The sequence below is a fragment of the Eriocheir sinensis genome, chromosome 23, assembly GCF_024679095.1.
Source record: "Eriocheir sinensis breed Jianghai 21 chromosome 23, ASM2467909v1, whole genome shotgun sequence".
In the NCBI taxonomy this organism is placed as follows: Eukaryota; Metazoa; Arthropoda; class Malacostraca; order Decapoda; family Varunidae; genus Eriocheir; species Eriocheir sinensis.
The window spans coordinates 12,013,345-12,025,991 of record NC_066531.1 but is presented as its reverse complement, the minus strand read 5'-3'; the positions used below and the strand labels follow the sequence as shown (position 1 = coordinate 12,025,991).

At 49.4% G+C, this 12,647-nt stretch overlaps 1 protein-coding gene across 1 annotated transcript in view; it reads left to right on the top strand.

Annotated features, from left to right (window-relative positions):
• The first annotated feature begins 11,251 nt into the window (after positions 1 to 11,251).
• LOC127002578 (zinc finger protein ush-like) overlaps positions 11,252 to 12,647 on the top strand; it is a 45,704-nt gene continuing 44,308 nt past the window's right edge. Inside the window, exon 1 of the mRNA XM_050868661.1 lies at positions 11,252 to 12,370. Within this exon, the coding sequence (XP_050724618.1) occupies positions 12,256 to 12,370 (115 nt within the window). The 5' untranslated portion in view covers positions 11,252 to 12,255. The remainder of the gene's footprint in view (positions 12,371 to 12,647) is intronic.

Genomic DNA, 12,647 nt, shown 5'->3' with positions numbered 1-12,647 from the left:
AACGGTGAGGAGGAAAAAAAGAAAACTAGATAAAACTTAGGAAAGAAATTATTAATGAAAAAAATTATCGGTAAAAAGGGGAAAAAATTATCAAAGAAAAGAAAACGAGGACTAAGAGTACTAGAAAAAAAGGAAAAGTGGAGGTGAAAGTATTAATGAAAAAAAGGAAAAAACAGCAATTACTTCAGATGCAGAGAGAGAGAGAGAGAGAGAGAGAGTAACAATTCAAAGTACAGAAAGACGAAAAGATTAGATAGAAAAAAAAATGAAAAGAGGGAATGAGAAGAGGTAAAAGACGAAAAAGAAGAAAAGTGAGAGGCAGAGAGAAGCAGTGAAAAGCCGAGACAGACAGGAAAATGAATAAACAAATAAACCAAAAAAAACGCAGAATAAATCAAGAGAAAGAAAAAAGAAAAAAAAGGAGGAGAAAACGAAGAGAGAGAGAGAGAGAGAGGGGTGTGCAGTGTAGCAGAGATATCTTTGGCCCTAATCAAGGCATCATCAGTGTTGGCTTTGTGAAGGGACAGTAGGCACCACACCAGCCAGGGGGGCAGAGAGAGAGAGAGAGTACGGAGACGGAGCGCTCATCGACATATATGTATTCAATTGAAATATGTAAGATGCAAAAATAAAAAAAGAAAAAAAGAAAAGGGCAGAGATAGGGAGAGAAAGGAGGGAGGAAAGGAAGGCAGAAATGGAAGAGGGAGAGATGATTGAGGGAGAAAGACTAAAGACAGAAATATGAGAGAGAAAAAGAAGGGGAAAGGAAGAGCAGAAAGGGAAAGAGGAAGGGCAGTAGGGCAGAAATGGAAGAGGGAAAGATGATTGAGGGAGAAAGACTGAAAAAGAGAAATATGAGAGAGAAAAAGAAGGGAAAGGAAGAGCATAAATAGAAAGAGAGAGGTAAGGAGGGCAGAAATAGAAGAGGGAGAGACGATTGAAGGATAAAGACTGAAAAAAAGAAATATAAAAGAGAATAAAGAAGAAAAAGGAAGAAGAGAAAGAGAGAAGGAAGGAGGAAAGAAATGGGGAGCGACATGTTTGAGGATGAGTGAAAAAGATGAAGATAAGAGAGGGAGAATATCGGGAAAAAAAGGAAAGAAAAGAGAGAAAGAGGAATTGGAGAGAGATGGGAAACGTGAAACTAGGAAAGGAAAGAACGAAGAATTAAAGGAGTTAGAGATAAAGGAAGAGAAAGAAAGGGAAATATGCATAAAGAAAGCAAATAAAAGATAAAGAAAATTCCATATGTAGAAAGAAAATGCAACCAAATTCTAAAGACATGAAAAGGAAAGAAGAGTGAACGAAGAAAGAGATGAGAGAGAGAGAGAGAGAATAATAAGATGGAAGAAGGGAGAAGTGACAATGTAAGGGAGACAGAGTATAATATTATTAAAAGAAGAAAGGGAGAGAGGGGGAGAGGGACGGAGGGAGGGAGAAAGGAGGGGAAAAAGGGAGGGTTGGAGGAAAGACAAGATTAGAACCGCGTCAGAGGGAGAGAGATAAGGTGGAAATGGAGGAAAAGTGAGAGAGAGAGAGAGAGAGAGACCTACCCAGTCATGCGTAAGGAAACGGATTAGCACAACGATATTATACGGAGGAATGAACGAAATGGAGATAGCAAATAGAGGAATGAGAGGAATAAATAAAAAAAAAAATAATAGGAATAGTAGAAACAAAGGACACGAGCGAAGGAATGAAGAAGAAGAACATGAAAAAAAAGGAAAGAAAAACTGTTAAAATTCATTGCTAAAAAAAAATGAAAATGATCTATGTGGAAAGAAATAAAATAGTAGTAGTAGTAGTAGTAGTAGTAGTAGTAGTAGTAGTAGCAGTAGTAGTAGTAGTGCCCCCCTCCTTCTCCTACCCCTTCCTTTTCTTTTTTTATTATTTTTATTATTACAGTCTTCCTCAGTTATTCTTTTCTTCCTTTTCTTCATCCTTTTCTAACTCTCCTTCTTATTCTCCTCTTCCCCTTACTATTTTTCTCCTCATTATTCTTCTACACTCATATTTTTCCTTATTTCTTCATCATTCTCTAACTCTTCTTCCTCTCGTTCTGATTCTTTTTCTTTAGTTTTTCTTTCATTTTTCCTTCACTTCCTTCCCTAACACAATCTCGCTTCAGTCTGACATTTCTTTCTTCTTCCTTCTCCAGCATACCTCCTCCTCCTCCTCCTCCTCCCCCTCCTCCTCCTCCTCCTCCTCTTCTTCCTCTTCTCTATTCACATATCCATCAGCCTTCGGTCATCCCACTATCCCTCCATTAATCATTTCAACTGTCTGGCGGTTTGGCGGGCTATCACACCAACGCCTTAATCTCTCTCTCTCTCTCTCTCTCTCTCTCTCTCTCTCTCTCTCTCTCTCTCTCTCTCTCTCTCTCTCTCGCTCTCTCTCTCTCTCTCTCTCTCGCTGGCTTGCTCTCTTGCTCGCTTGCTCTCTCGCTCTCTCGCTCGCTCATCTCTCTCGCTCGTTCATCTCTCTCGCTCGCTCATCTCTCGCTCGCTCGTCTCTCTCTCTCTCTCTCTCTCTCTCTCTCTCTCTCTCTCTCTCTCTCTCTCTCTCTCTCTCTCTCTCTCTCTCCTCTCCTCCTCCTCCTCCTCCCTGTCCGTCCACTTTTCTAGCTCGTTATCTCCTCAGACGCCGCTTCTTCTTCCTCCTCTTCTTCTTCTTCTTCCTCATCTTCTGCTTCCTCCTCCCCCTCTCCTTCCCCCCATATCGTGGAGGGGCTTTGGCCGCCGTATCTGCTGTTTTCTCTCTGTGATTTTTATATTGGGGAGGAGGAGGAGGAGGAGAAGGGTTGGTATCGAGGCTTCCAGTTGATTGGCTCAGACACCACCACCACCACCACCATCACTACCACCCCGACCACCACCACCATCACTCCCACTACCTCTACCATCATCACCACCATGAAAACCACCTACACCACTACCACCATCAATACCATCACCATCAACACCACTTATTTCTGTACCACTTTTCGTGTGCTGTTTCTACACCTTCATTACCACCTACTTACTACCACTACTACTACTACTACCACCACTTCTACTACTACTACTACTGCTCCTAGTAGGCCACAACAAGCTGGGAATTTTCAGTCACCGCCGAGTGGCCTAAGACTACCTATATGCTTGCTGTCCTGAAGACCACCTATCAACCCGAACTTTACCTTTTCTTTCTAAAGTCTAAAGAGAGGATCAAAAATAAGCTCCGGAGGCCAGCATGAGCCAAGCAAGATGACGCCACTATAAACACTTGCCTGCGCCACAAGAGGGTGGGACCGACCATCAAGCTCCATCAATAAAGCCTACAGGCGTCATAGGTCGAAACGTAAAAAAATAATCTACTACTACTACTACTACTACTACTACTACTACTACTACTACTACTACTAGGCGTTCAGTTGTGTGATTGGACGACACTAACTCTTATACAAACTGACAGGGCAGGCGTGTGTGTGTGTGTGTGTGTGTGTGTGTGTGTGTGTGTGTTTGTGTGTTTTCATTCCCATCCTCCGGTATTCTTTTTCCTTCTTTTCTTCTTCTTCCACTTCCTTCTCCTCCTCTTCTTTCTCTTCCTTCTCTTCTTTCTTATCCTCCGCATAGAGGCTCCCCATACACCAATATCCCCGGTGGGTGGTCGCTCGGGGGGGAGAAGGGGAGGAAGAGGAAGAGGAAAGTGAGGAGAGAGGAAGGTGTGTGGGGGTGAGGGGGCGACACTGATCAGGTTACCTTAATCTCCCCCCCATTTAAGGTAACCTCCCACTTGAACTCTTCTCCCCATTCTCCCGCTCTTCCCTCCCTCATCTCCCTTTTTATCTCCCATCACCTCTTTACCTTCAAGCTTTCTACTTCTCCCCTACCTCCTATTCCCCTTCCCCTTCTCCCCCTCCCCCTCCCCCTCCCCTTTTCTCCTCACCCCTCTCCCCTCACTCCTCAACCCCTCAGGCACAATAGTAATGGGACTACTGCTGGTGCTGCTACTGTGTGTGTGTGTGTGTGTGTGTGTGTGTGTGTGTGTGTGTGTGTGTGTGTGTGTGTGTGTGTGTGTTGGGGGAGAGAATGACTGGGCATCTGATCGAGAGAGAGAGAGAGAGAGAGAGAGAGAGAGAGAGAGAGAGAGAGCATACCATCACATCAAAAGAATATCAACATCAACTAATAAAAATAATAATAATAATAATAATAACAATAATAATAATAATAATAATAATAATAATAATAATAATAATAATAATAATAATAACTTCGCAATGGTGGAAGTGGAGGTGATAGCGGTGGTGGTGGTGGTGGTGGTGTGAGGCGCAGTAATGGAGGAATGAGGGAGAGAGAGGGAGAGGGAGGGAGAGAAGGAGGGAGAGGAGGGAGGGAGAGAGGTTCGGAGGCCGGCTGGCTCTCTCTGATAACACTAATAAATCATAGATACAGTGAGGCTGCCCGCTCCTCCTCCGCCTCCTCCTCCTCCTCCTCCTCCTCCTCCTCCTCCTCCTCGGCAGTAGGCAAAGGGGAGGTGTGAGGGAGACTATTAATTGCAGAAATAAGTACTGTGGAAATTTTAATGAGAATGGGTCCCCCCCCCCCGCCCCCCCCCCCGCTCTCTCTCTCTCTCTCTCTCTCTCTCTCTCTCTCTCTCTCTCTCTCTCTCTCTCTCTCTCTCTCTCTCTCTCTCTCTCTCTCTCTCTCTCTCTCTCTCTCTCTCTCTCTCTCTCTCTCTCTCTCTCTCTCTCTCTCTCTCTCCTACCCCTTCCCTTACCAATTTTTCTCTCCCTCCCTCTTCTCCCCCCTCCTCCCCTCTCCCCACCCCTTCCTTCCTTCTCCCCTTCCCCCTCAATTTGCTGCACCTCCTCTCCATCCTTACCCCCCCCATCACCGAGTCCATCATTCAGTGGTCAGTCTTATGGAAGGAGGAGGAGAGGGAGGAGGAATATGGAAGAGATGGTAGAGGAAGGAAGAGGGGGAAGATGGAAGAGGGAGAGGAGGGAGATGGGAGAGTAAGGGGAGAGAGGAGGGAGAGAGAGAAGGAAAATTGAAAGCGGAAGGGAGAGAAGGGAGATAAAAGGAGGAAGTAGATAGAAGAGGAGAGAGAGAGAGAGCAAAGCCTACCCATCACCACCTCCTCTTCCTCCTCCTCCTCCTCCTCCTCCCTCCATCTTCTTCCATGTCTCCACCAACGAACTGGACGCGGGGGGGGGATGGTGAGGAAGGGGGGGAGGGGGCTGGGGGAGGGGGGGCAGCTGTATCAGTCACCACGCCTCACCTCACCGGCTATAAAATTCTTGGTGTGAGGATGATGAAAACTTTAATATCGATAGTGGACGCTGAAAGACCCCCCCCACCCCCTACCCCCCTACCCCCCCCTTCCCCCCTTCCCCTTTCCTCCCCTACCCTCCCTTACACCCCCTTCTTATCCCTCTTCCTGCACCCCTTTTTACCTCCCTTTTCCCCCCTACCCCCCTTACCCCCATCCCCTTTCCTCCCCTACCCTCCCTTACTCCCCCTTCTTATCCCTCTTCCTACACCCCTTTATACCTCCCTTTTCCCCCTACCCCCCTTATCCCCATCCCCTTTCCTCCCCTACCCTCCCTCACACCCCCTTCTTATCCCTCTTCCTACACCCCTTTTTGCCTCCCTTTTCCCCCCTACCCAACTTCCCCCCTTTCCCTTGCCTCCCCTACCCTCCTCTCCCTTCCTACACCCCCTTTTTACCTCCCTTTCCCTTCTTTCTCCTCCCCTTCTACTCCTCCACCTTCGTGTCCTTCCCTTCTTCCCAACAATTCAGATACCCACCCATCCCTTTCCTCCCTTACCTCCCTTCTTATTCCCCTTCCTACACCCCTTTCTACCTCCCTTTCCCTTCTTTCTCCTCCCCTTCTACGACTCCTCCTTCGTGGCCTTCCCTTCGTCCCCTCATTTCAGATACCCTCCCTTCCCTTTCCTCCCTTACCTCCCTTCTTATTCCCCTTCCTACACCCCTTTCTACCTCCCTTTCCCTTCTTTCTCCTCCCCTTCTACTCCTCCTCCTTCGTGTCCTTCCCTTCTTCCCTTCATTTCAGATACCCTCCCTTCCCTTTCCTCCCTTACTTCCTTCTTACTCCATTTCTTCCTCCTCTCTTCTACTCTTCCTCCCCCTTCCTCCTCCTCCTCCTTCTCTTCCTTCCCTCATATCATAAACACACACCCTTCTCCCTTTCCTACCCTATTCCCCAGTCTGCCTCCCCATCTTCCTCCCCTTCCCTCTCCTCCTCCTCCTTTTCCTTCGTTCCCTTCCCTTCTTCCCTCCTATCACAGACACACTCTCCCTTCGTTTCCCCTCCCCACGCTCTGATATCGTAAACTCCCTTCTCTGTCCAGTTTCTCCCTTCCTTCATTTCCCTTCCTGACTCTCTCTATCTTTCCCTTAACTCCTCCTCCTCCCATCACCTCCCTTCACCTCCCCTTCCCTTCCACACTTCCATACATATTCCTCATTTTTGGTGGTAATGGTAGTGATGGTGTATTGCAGAGAGAGAGAGAGAGAGAGAGAGAGTATGGATATCAGAAGGAACTGGAACCGGAAGGACAAATAAATAGGAGTGTATTGATGGATGGAATAGAAGAAAGAAAAATAAGAAAAAGAAAGAGAGAGGGAAGGGGAAGTTATGGTGGTGGTGGTGGTGGTGGTGGTGATAGCGTGTTTAATGCAAGGCTGGTGGTGGTGGTGGTGGTGGTGGTGGTGCAGTGTCCAGCCTGATCCGCGCCCCGACAAGGCCGCCACAAAGAGTTAAGTCGACCCGAAGGGAGACAACGTCCAGACCTCGTTACTGCCCCCCCCCTCTCTCCCTCTCTCCCTCGTTCCCTCTATCTCTCCCCTATTCTTTCCCTCCCTCCCTCCCCCTCTTTCTCCCTTCTTCCCTCTTCCTTCTTTCCTCCATATCTTCCCTTTCCCCCCCTCTCTCCCTCTCTCCCTCGTTCCCTCTATCTCTCCCCTATTCTTTCCCTCCCTCCCTCCCTCCCTCCCCCTCTTTCTCCCTTCTTCCCTCTTCCTTCTTCCCTCCATATCTTCCCTTTCCCCCCCCTCTCCCTCTCTCTCCCTCGTTCCCTCTATCTCCCCTATTCTCTCCCTCCCTCCCTCCCTCCCTCCCTTCTTCCTTCTTCCCTCCTTTCCCTCTTCTCTCCCCTCTCTCCCATCATCTCTCCTTCCTTCCTCCCCTCTCTTCCTCTCTCCCTCGTTCCCTCTATCTCTCCCCTATTGTCTCCCTCCTCCCCTCCCTCCCCTCTTTCTCCCTTCTTCCGTCTTCCTTCTTGCCTCCATATCTTCCCTGTCCCTCCCCCACTCCATCATTTCCCTCTTCTTCTCGCCCCTCTCTCCATCTGTCCTTCCTTCCTCCCCTCTCTTTCTTGTTCCCTTTATTTCTCTCCCCTTCTTCCTTCTTACCTCCCTCCATCTCCCCTCTTTTGCCTCCCTAGCTCCCTTAAATTTTTCCTTCCTTATCAGTTCTTTACTTTTTTCCCTCCCTCCCTCCCTCCCTCTCTCCCTTCATCTTTCCCCTCTACCTTCTTTCCCTTAAATTTTCCCTTCCTTATCAATTCCTGACTTCTTTCCCTCGCTTTTTCCTCCCTCCCTTCCTTCTCACATCCATCTCTCCCCTCCCTCCATCTTTCCTTCCCTCTCCTCCCTTTTCCCTTCCTCCTTCCTTCCCTCCCTCTCCTCCCTTTTCCCTCCCTCCCTTAAATATACCCTTTGTTATCAATGCTTTATTCTTTCCCTCGGTCCTTCCTCCATCCCCTCCCTCCCTCTCCCTTTCTTCTCCCCCTCCCTTAAATTTCCCTTCCTTATCAAACCCTTTCCCCTTTTTTCCCTTGTTCTCTCCTTCCTTTCCCCACTTCTCCCCTCCATTTTTACACTTCTCTCTCTCTCTATTTAATATTTTTTCCTCCCTTATCCTCCCATCTTCCCTCTCATCTCCTGTTATTATTTCCTTCATTCCCCGTATTTTCCCTCCCTTCCCTCCTTCCCGCCATTCTTCTTCCCTTCATATGTCGCTTCCTTCATCTATTCCTTCCTCTCCCCTTCTTTTCTTCCTCTCTCTTTTCTTTTATCCTTCCGTCTTCTCCGTCTTTTTCTCTTCTTCCTCTTTTCTCTTCTCCCTCATCTGTTTATTTTCGATTTTCTCTTTTTTTTTCTTCTCGTGTTCCCTTGATATCTTTTTCCCTCCCCTCCTTTCTTTCCTCCGTTCTTCTCTTCTTCCTTCCTTCCCTCCTTCCTCCCCTTTTTTTCTTCCTTATCTGTTTGCCTTTCTTTCCTTCATTATCTTATTTTTCGTTTTCTTCCGTCAATTCATCTCTCTCTCTCTCTCTCTCTCTCTCTCTCTCTCTCTCTCTCTCTCTCTCTCTCTCTCTCTCTCTCTCTCTCTCTCTCTCTCTCTCTCTCTCTCTCTCTCTCTCTCTCTCTCTCTCTCTCTCTCTCTCTCTCTCTCTCTCTCTCTCTCTCTCTCCTCTGCACGCTAGCAACAGATTTCCTTATCAATATTTTGGGCCAAACTCACTCACTCCTTTCTCCTCAATTTATCATGGCCTATCGCTTCTCTCTCTCTCTCTCTCTCTCTGTCTCTCTCTCTCTCTCTCTCTCTCTCTCTCTCTCTCTCTCTCTCTCTCTCTCTCTCTCTCTCTCTCTCTCTCTCTCTCTCTCTCTCTCTCTCTCTCTCTCTCTCTCTCTCTCTCTCTCTCTCTCTCTCTCTCTCTCTCTCTCTCTCCTTTTTTTTCCATTATCTAAGCTATTATATTCCTTTTTTCCTTTATTTTTCTTCTTTCTTCCTCCTCCTCCTTCTTTATCTCATTTTCCTCCTCCTCCTCCTCCTCCTCCTCCTCCTCTTTCTCTTCTTCCTCCACCTCTTATCTTCATATTTTCAACTCGTTTTCCATTTTTCCCTCCTTCCTCTCCCTCCCTTTCCCCCCTTCCTCTCCTCCTCCTCCTCCTCCTCCTCCTCCTCTTCCTCTCCTTGTCTTTCTTCTTATTCTTCCTCCTTTGTCTTCCCCTTCTTCCCCATCTTCGTAAGTTACCCACGATAGCATTCACAGTTAATGGGCTCCTTTTGATCTTCCCATTTTCCCTCTGCCCCCTTCACCCCCCCTTTTCTCTCTCCACCCCCCTTCCCTCCCCTCCTCCCCCCCCCCTTTTCCTCTCCACTATCGCGTTATGATTTTCTATTTCCCTCCCTTCGTTATCTTCCAAGCTTATCACGATTGTATCTGTTTTCCCTCTCTCTTCCTTTACCTCCCTCCCTCCCTCCCTCTCCCCCTCTCTCTCTCTCTCTCTCTCTCTCTCTCTCTCTCTCTCTCTCTCTCTCTCTCTCTCTCTCTCTCTCTCTCTCTCTCTCTCTCTCTCTCTCTCTCTCTCTCTCTCGCTCTCTCTCTCTCTCTCTCTCTCTCTCTCTCTCTCTCTCTCTCTCTCTCTCTCTCTCTCTCTCTCTCTCTCTCTCTCTCTCTCTCTCTCTCTCCCCCCCCCACGCCCTCTTTCTCCCTCTTGGTTCTCTCCCCTTTTTTTTCCTTTGTTTCCCTTCTTTCTCTACCTCTTTTTTCCCTTTTCTCTCTTTCTACTTTCCTAGATTCCATTTTTCTTCATCTTTCTCTCTCCCTTCCTCGTCTTTCCTTGTTTTCCTTCTCCCTTCACTTCCTCTCATTCCCTTCCTCTCCCTTCTTTGTTTATGTTCCCTCTTTGTATCCCCTCTTCTTTTCCCTCCCTCTCCCTCCGCTCTCTTCTTTCTTCTCTCTTCTTTGCCTCTCTCCTCTCCTTGTTACCCTTTTTCCCTCTCCTTCCCTTCCCTGCTTCTCTCATCTTCTTACTCCTGCTTCTGAGGTTGGAAAGGATGGAAGGAAGGGTAGGAAGGAAGAAGGAAAAGGGAAGAAAAAAGGAAGCAAGGAAAGGGAGGGAGAGAGGGAAAGAAGACAGAAGGAAGGGCGGTAAGGGAAAGAAGGGAAGGAAGGGTAGGAAGATAGGAGGAAAGGGCAGAGTAAAAAAGACAGGGAAGGGGAGGGAGGGAAGGGAAGAGGGAAGAAGGCGAGGAATGGGAGGAAGGTAAAGAAAGAGAGGGGAGGAAGATGGAAGGGATGAAAGGGAAGAGGGAAGAAAAAGGAACTGAGAGGGAGGAAGGGAGGACGGAGGGTAGGAAGACAGAAGGGAGGAGAAGGGAAAGATCGACCTGTCTGTCTATCCGTCTATCTGTCTGTCTAATTGCAATTTGAGGGATCTGATTAGCACCCCCCTTAACCTGTGTGTGTGTGTGTGTGTGTGTGTGTGTAGAAACGCAGGTATTTACATCTCTATAGGCCTCTCTTATATACCAGCAGCACGCTCACCTACCTTACCACTAACACACCTTTCTTTGCCACACACGTACACACACACACACACACCTTACTCACCACAGATGTACAGACGCACCTGTCCTTACCGCAGATGCACACACGCGCCCCCTGTGGCTGTGTGGGGTACTCTATTACGCTGTATGTCGCTGTGTTGTAGTTTATGTAGGGGCGCGAAGGTGGCGTAAACTGCTGTGTGTGTCTCGCTGTGCTGGTGCGGGGCTGACGGTGTTGGGATGACAGAATGGGAATGACGAGGGAGGGGCTGTCGACATGGGGCTGACAATGAGGGCCTGACGGGGAGGGGTTGGCGTGGGTCTGACGGTGAAGGGCTGACTGAGTGGGAATGACGAGGGAGGGGCTGCCGACATGGGGCTGACAAGGAAGGCCTATCAGGGAGGGGTTGGCGTGGATCTGACGGTGAGGGGCAGACGACGAAGGACTGACGGTGAAGGGCTGACTGCGATGGAGTGACGGCGAAGGTCCTACCGCGAGGGGCTAGCCGGTAGGGACTGACGGAGTGGAGCTAACCGGGAAGGGGCTGAGGGTGTGCGCGTGGCGTGTGGTGGTCTGCGTGTCACCTTATCACACCATTTTTCTGCGGATATTCTTTTCTCCACATCCCTCTCTTTTCGAGCCTTTCCGTCATTTCTTCGGCGATCGTCTATTTCGGGGCCGTGTTGACGCGTGGCTGACGGCGCCGTTATGTAAGTCAGCGGTGAGGGGGACAGAAGCACAGGTGATCAGGTGAGGGCACAGGTGGGGATACAGGTAAACGTGCGAGGTACAGTGACGGTAACAAAACTCGCGTGATGAATGGCGGGAGGAGGAGGAGGAGGAGGAGGAGGAGGAGAGTAGGGTATGTAATAGTGTCGCCGACCACCACTAGAGGCGTGTCTCCCACCCTGGCTGCCTCCTCGCGTTCCCACTTCCCTCCCACGACCCACGTCCCGCCAGCACCACCACCACCAGTCGCACGCCCGTCAGTCTGCTCTCGACACGCGTGGAGGAAGGGTGCAGCCGCTCATCCGCTCTCTCCTCCGCCTCTCCCTCGCTTCAGAGCACCCAGTTGACACTTTCTTTGACGCGTGATTGACACCCTTCACCCGGCGTCACCCGAGAGAACTTCCGGGTGTTTGGCTCGCGCTGCTGCCCTGATAGTGAGCCTGATAACACCTCGCTCACTTTGACGATAAGCGCTGAGGGCCGGCGCTATCTCCCGCCCGCGTGTCGTCTCTGCCAGCTTAATAAGGATGTGACGCTCTCTTGTCTGCGGTGACCTCGATAACTTGGGGTGGTGTGGCGTGGTGTGGCGCTGCCCTGCCTGCGACGAGCGATAGGGAGCGGCGCTGGGCTCAAGATAAGTGCTGTGGTGTGGACGTGTGTGTATGTGTGTGTGTGTGTGTGCGCGCCCGTGTGTCCAGCGCTCGAGATTGCTTGCGTGTGTGTGTGTTTCCTGTGACGGGCGGAACAGCACGTGCGAGCGACACAGCACATGACTCGCACCCCCGCAGCGACACGTGAACTCACACAGCAACAGAGAACAGGAACAGCAGCAACAAAAGACACTCGCAAAGACAGGCTTGAGAGTGGCTGTTCGGGCCGTTGAGACTTAGAAAGGAGAGAAACAAGACACAAGTAAAACCACCATCATCACCATCACCACATCCCGGAAGACGAGAAGATAGCAAAAAAATAATCAGATAGAAGCGATAAACAAGAAATCGAAAAGAACGAAACCACACACATTCCCCTTCTCTCTCTCTCTCTCTCTCTCTCTCTCTCTCTCTCTCTCTCTCTGAACGTGGTGGTAATAGTGGTGGTGCAAGACAAACCGAAAACCTGACGCACCACAACCACAATCATCAACACCACCACAAACACCAACACCACCACCGCCGCCGCTAAAATGGACCTCGCCGCCGCCCTCAGCTCCTTGCCGTGGCGGACAGGCGCCGTCTCCGCCACCTTTCAGCAGCAAATCATGATGCAGAAGTTGATTGCTCGCCTTAGACATGCAACAGGTAAGATTTAGGTGACTGGTTGCTGCTGTGCCCCGTCCCTGCTCCTCCTCCTCCTCCTGCTCCTGTTATATATATACTGTTTGTTGGTGTTGCTGCTGCTGCTGTTGTTGTTCCTTCTGCGATAGTGATAATTGTAGTGGTGGTAGTGGTATGGGGGGGTGAGGGAGTGCAGGGAGGGATGGTGTGAGGGAGGAAGGAGGGGAAGGATAATGAGGGAAGAGGAGGAGTAAGAGGGGAGGTTAGGTTAGGTTAGGTTAGTAAGGAGGTTGTGTGTGTG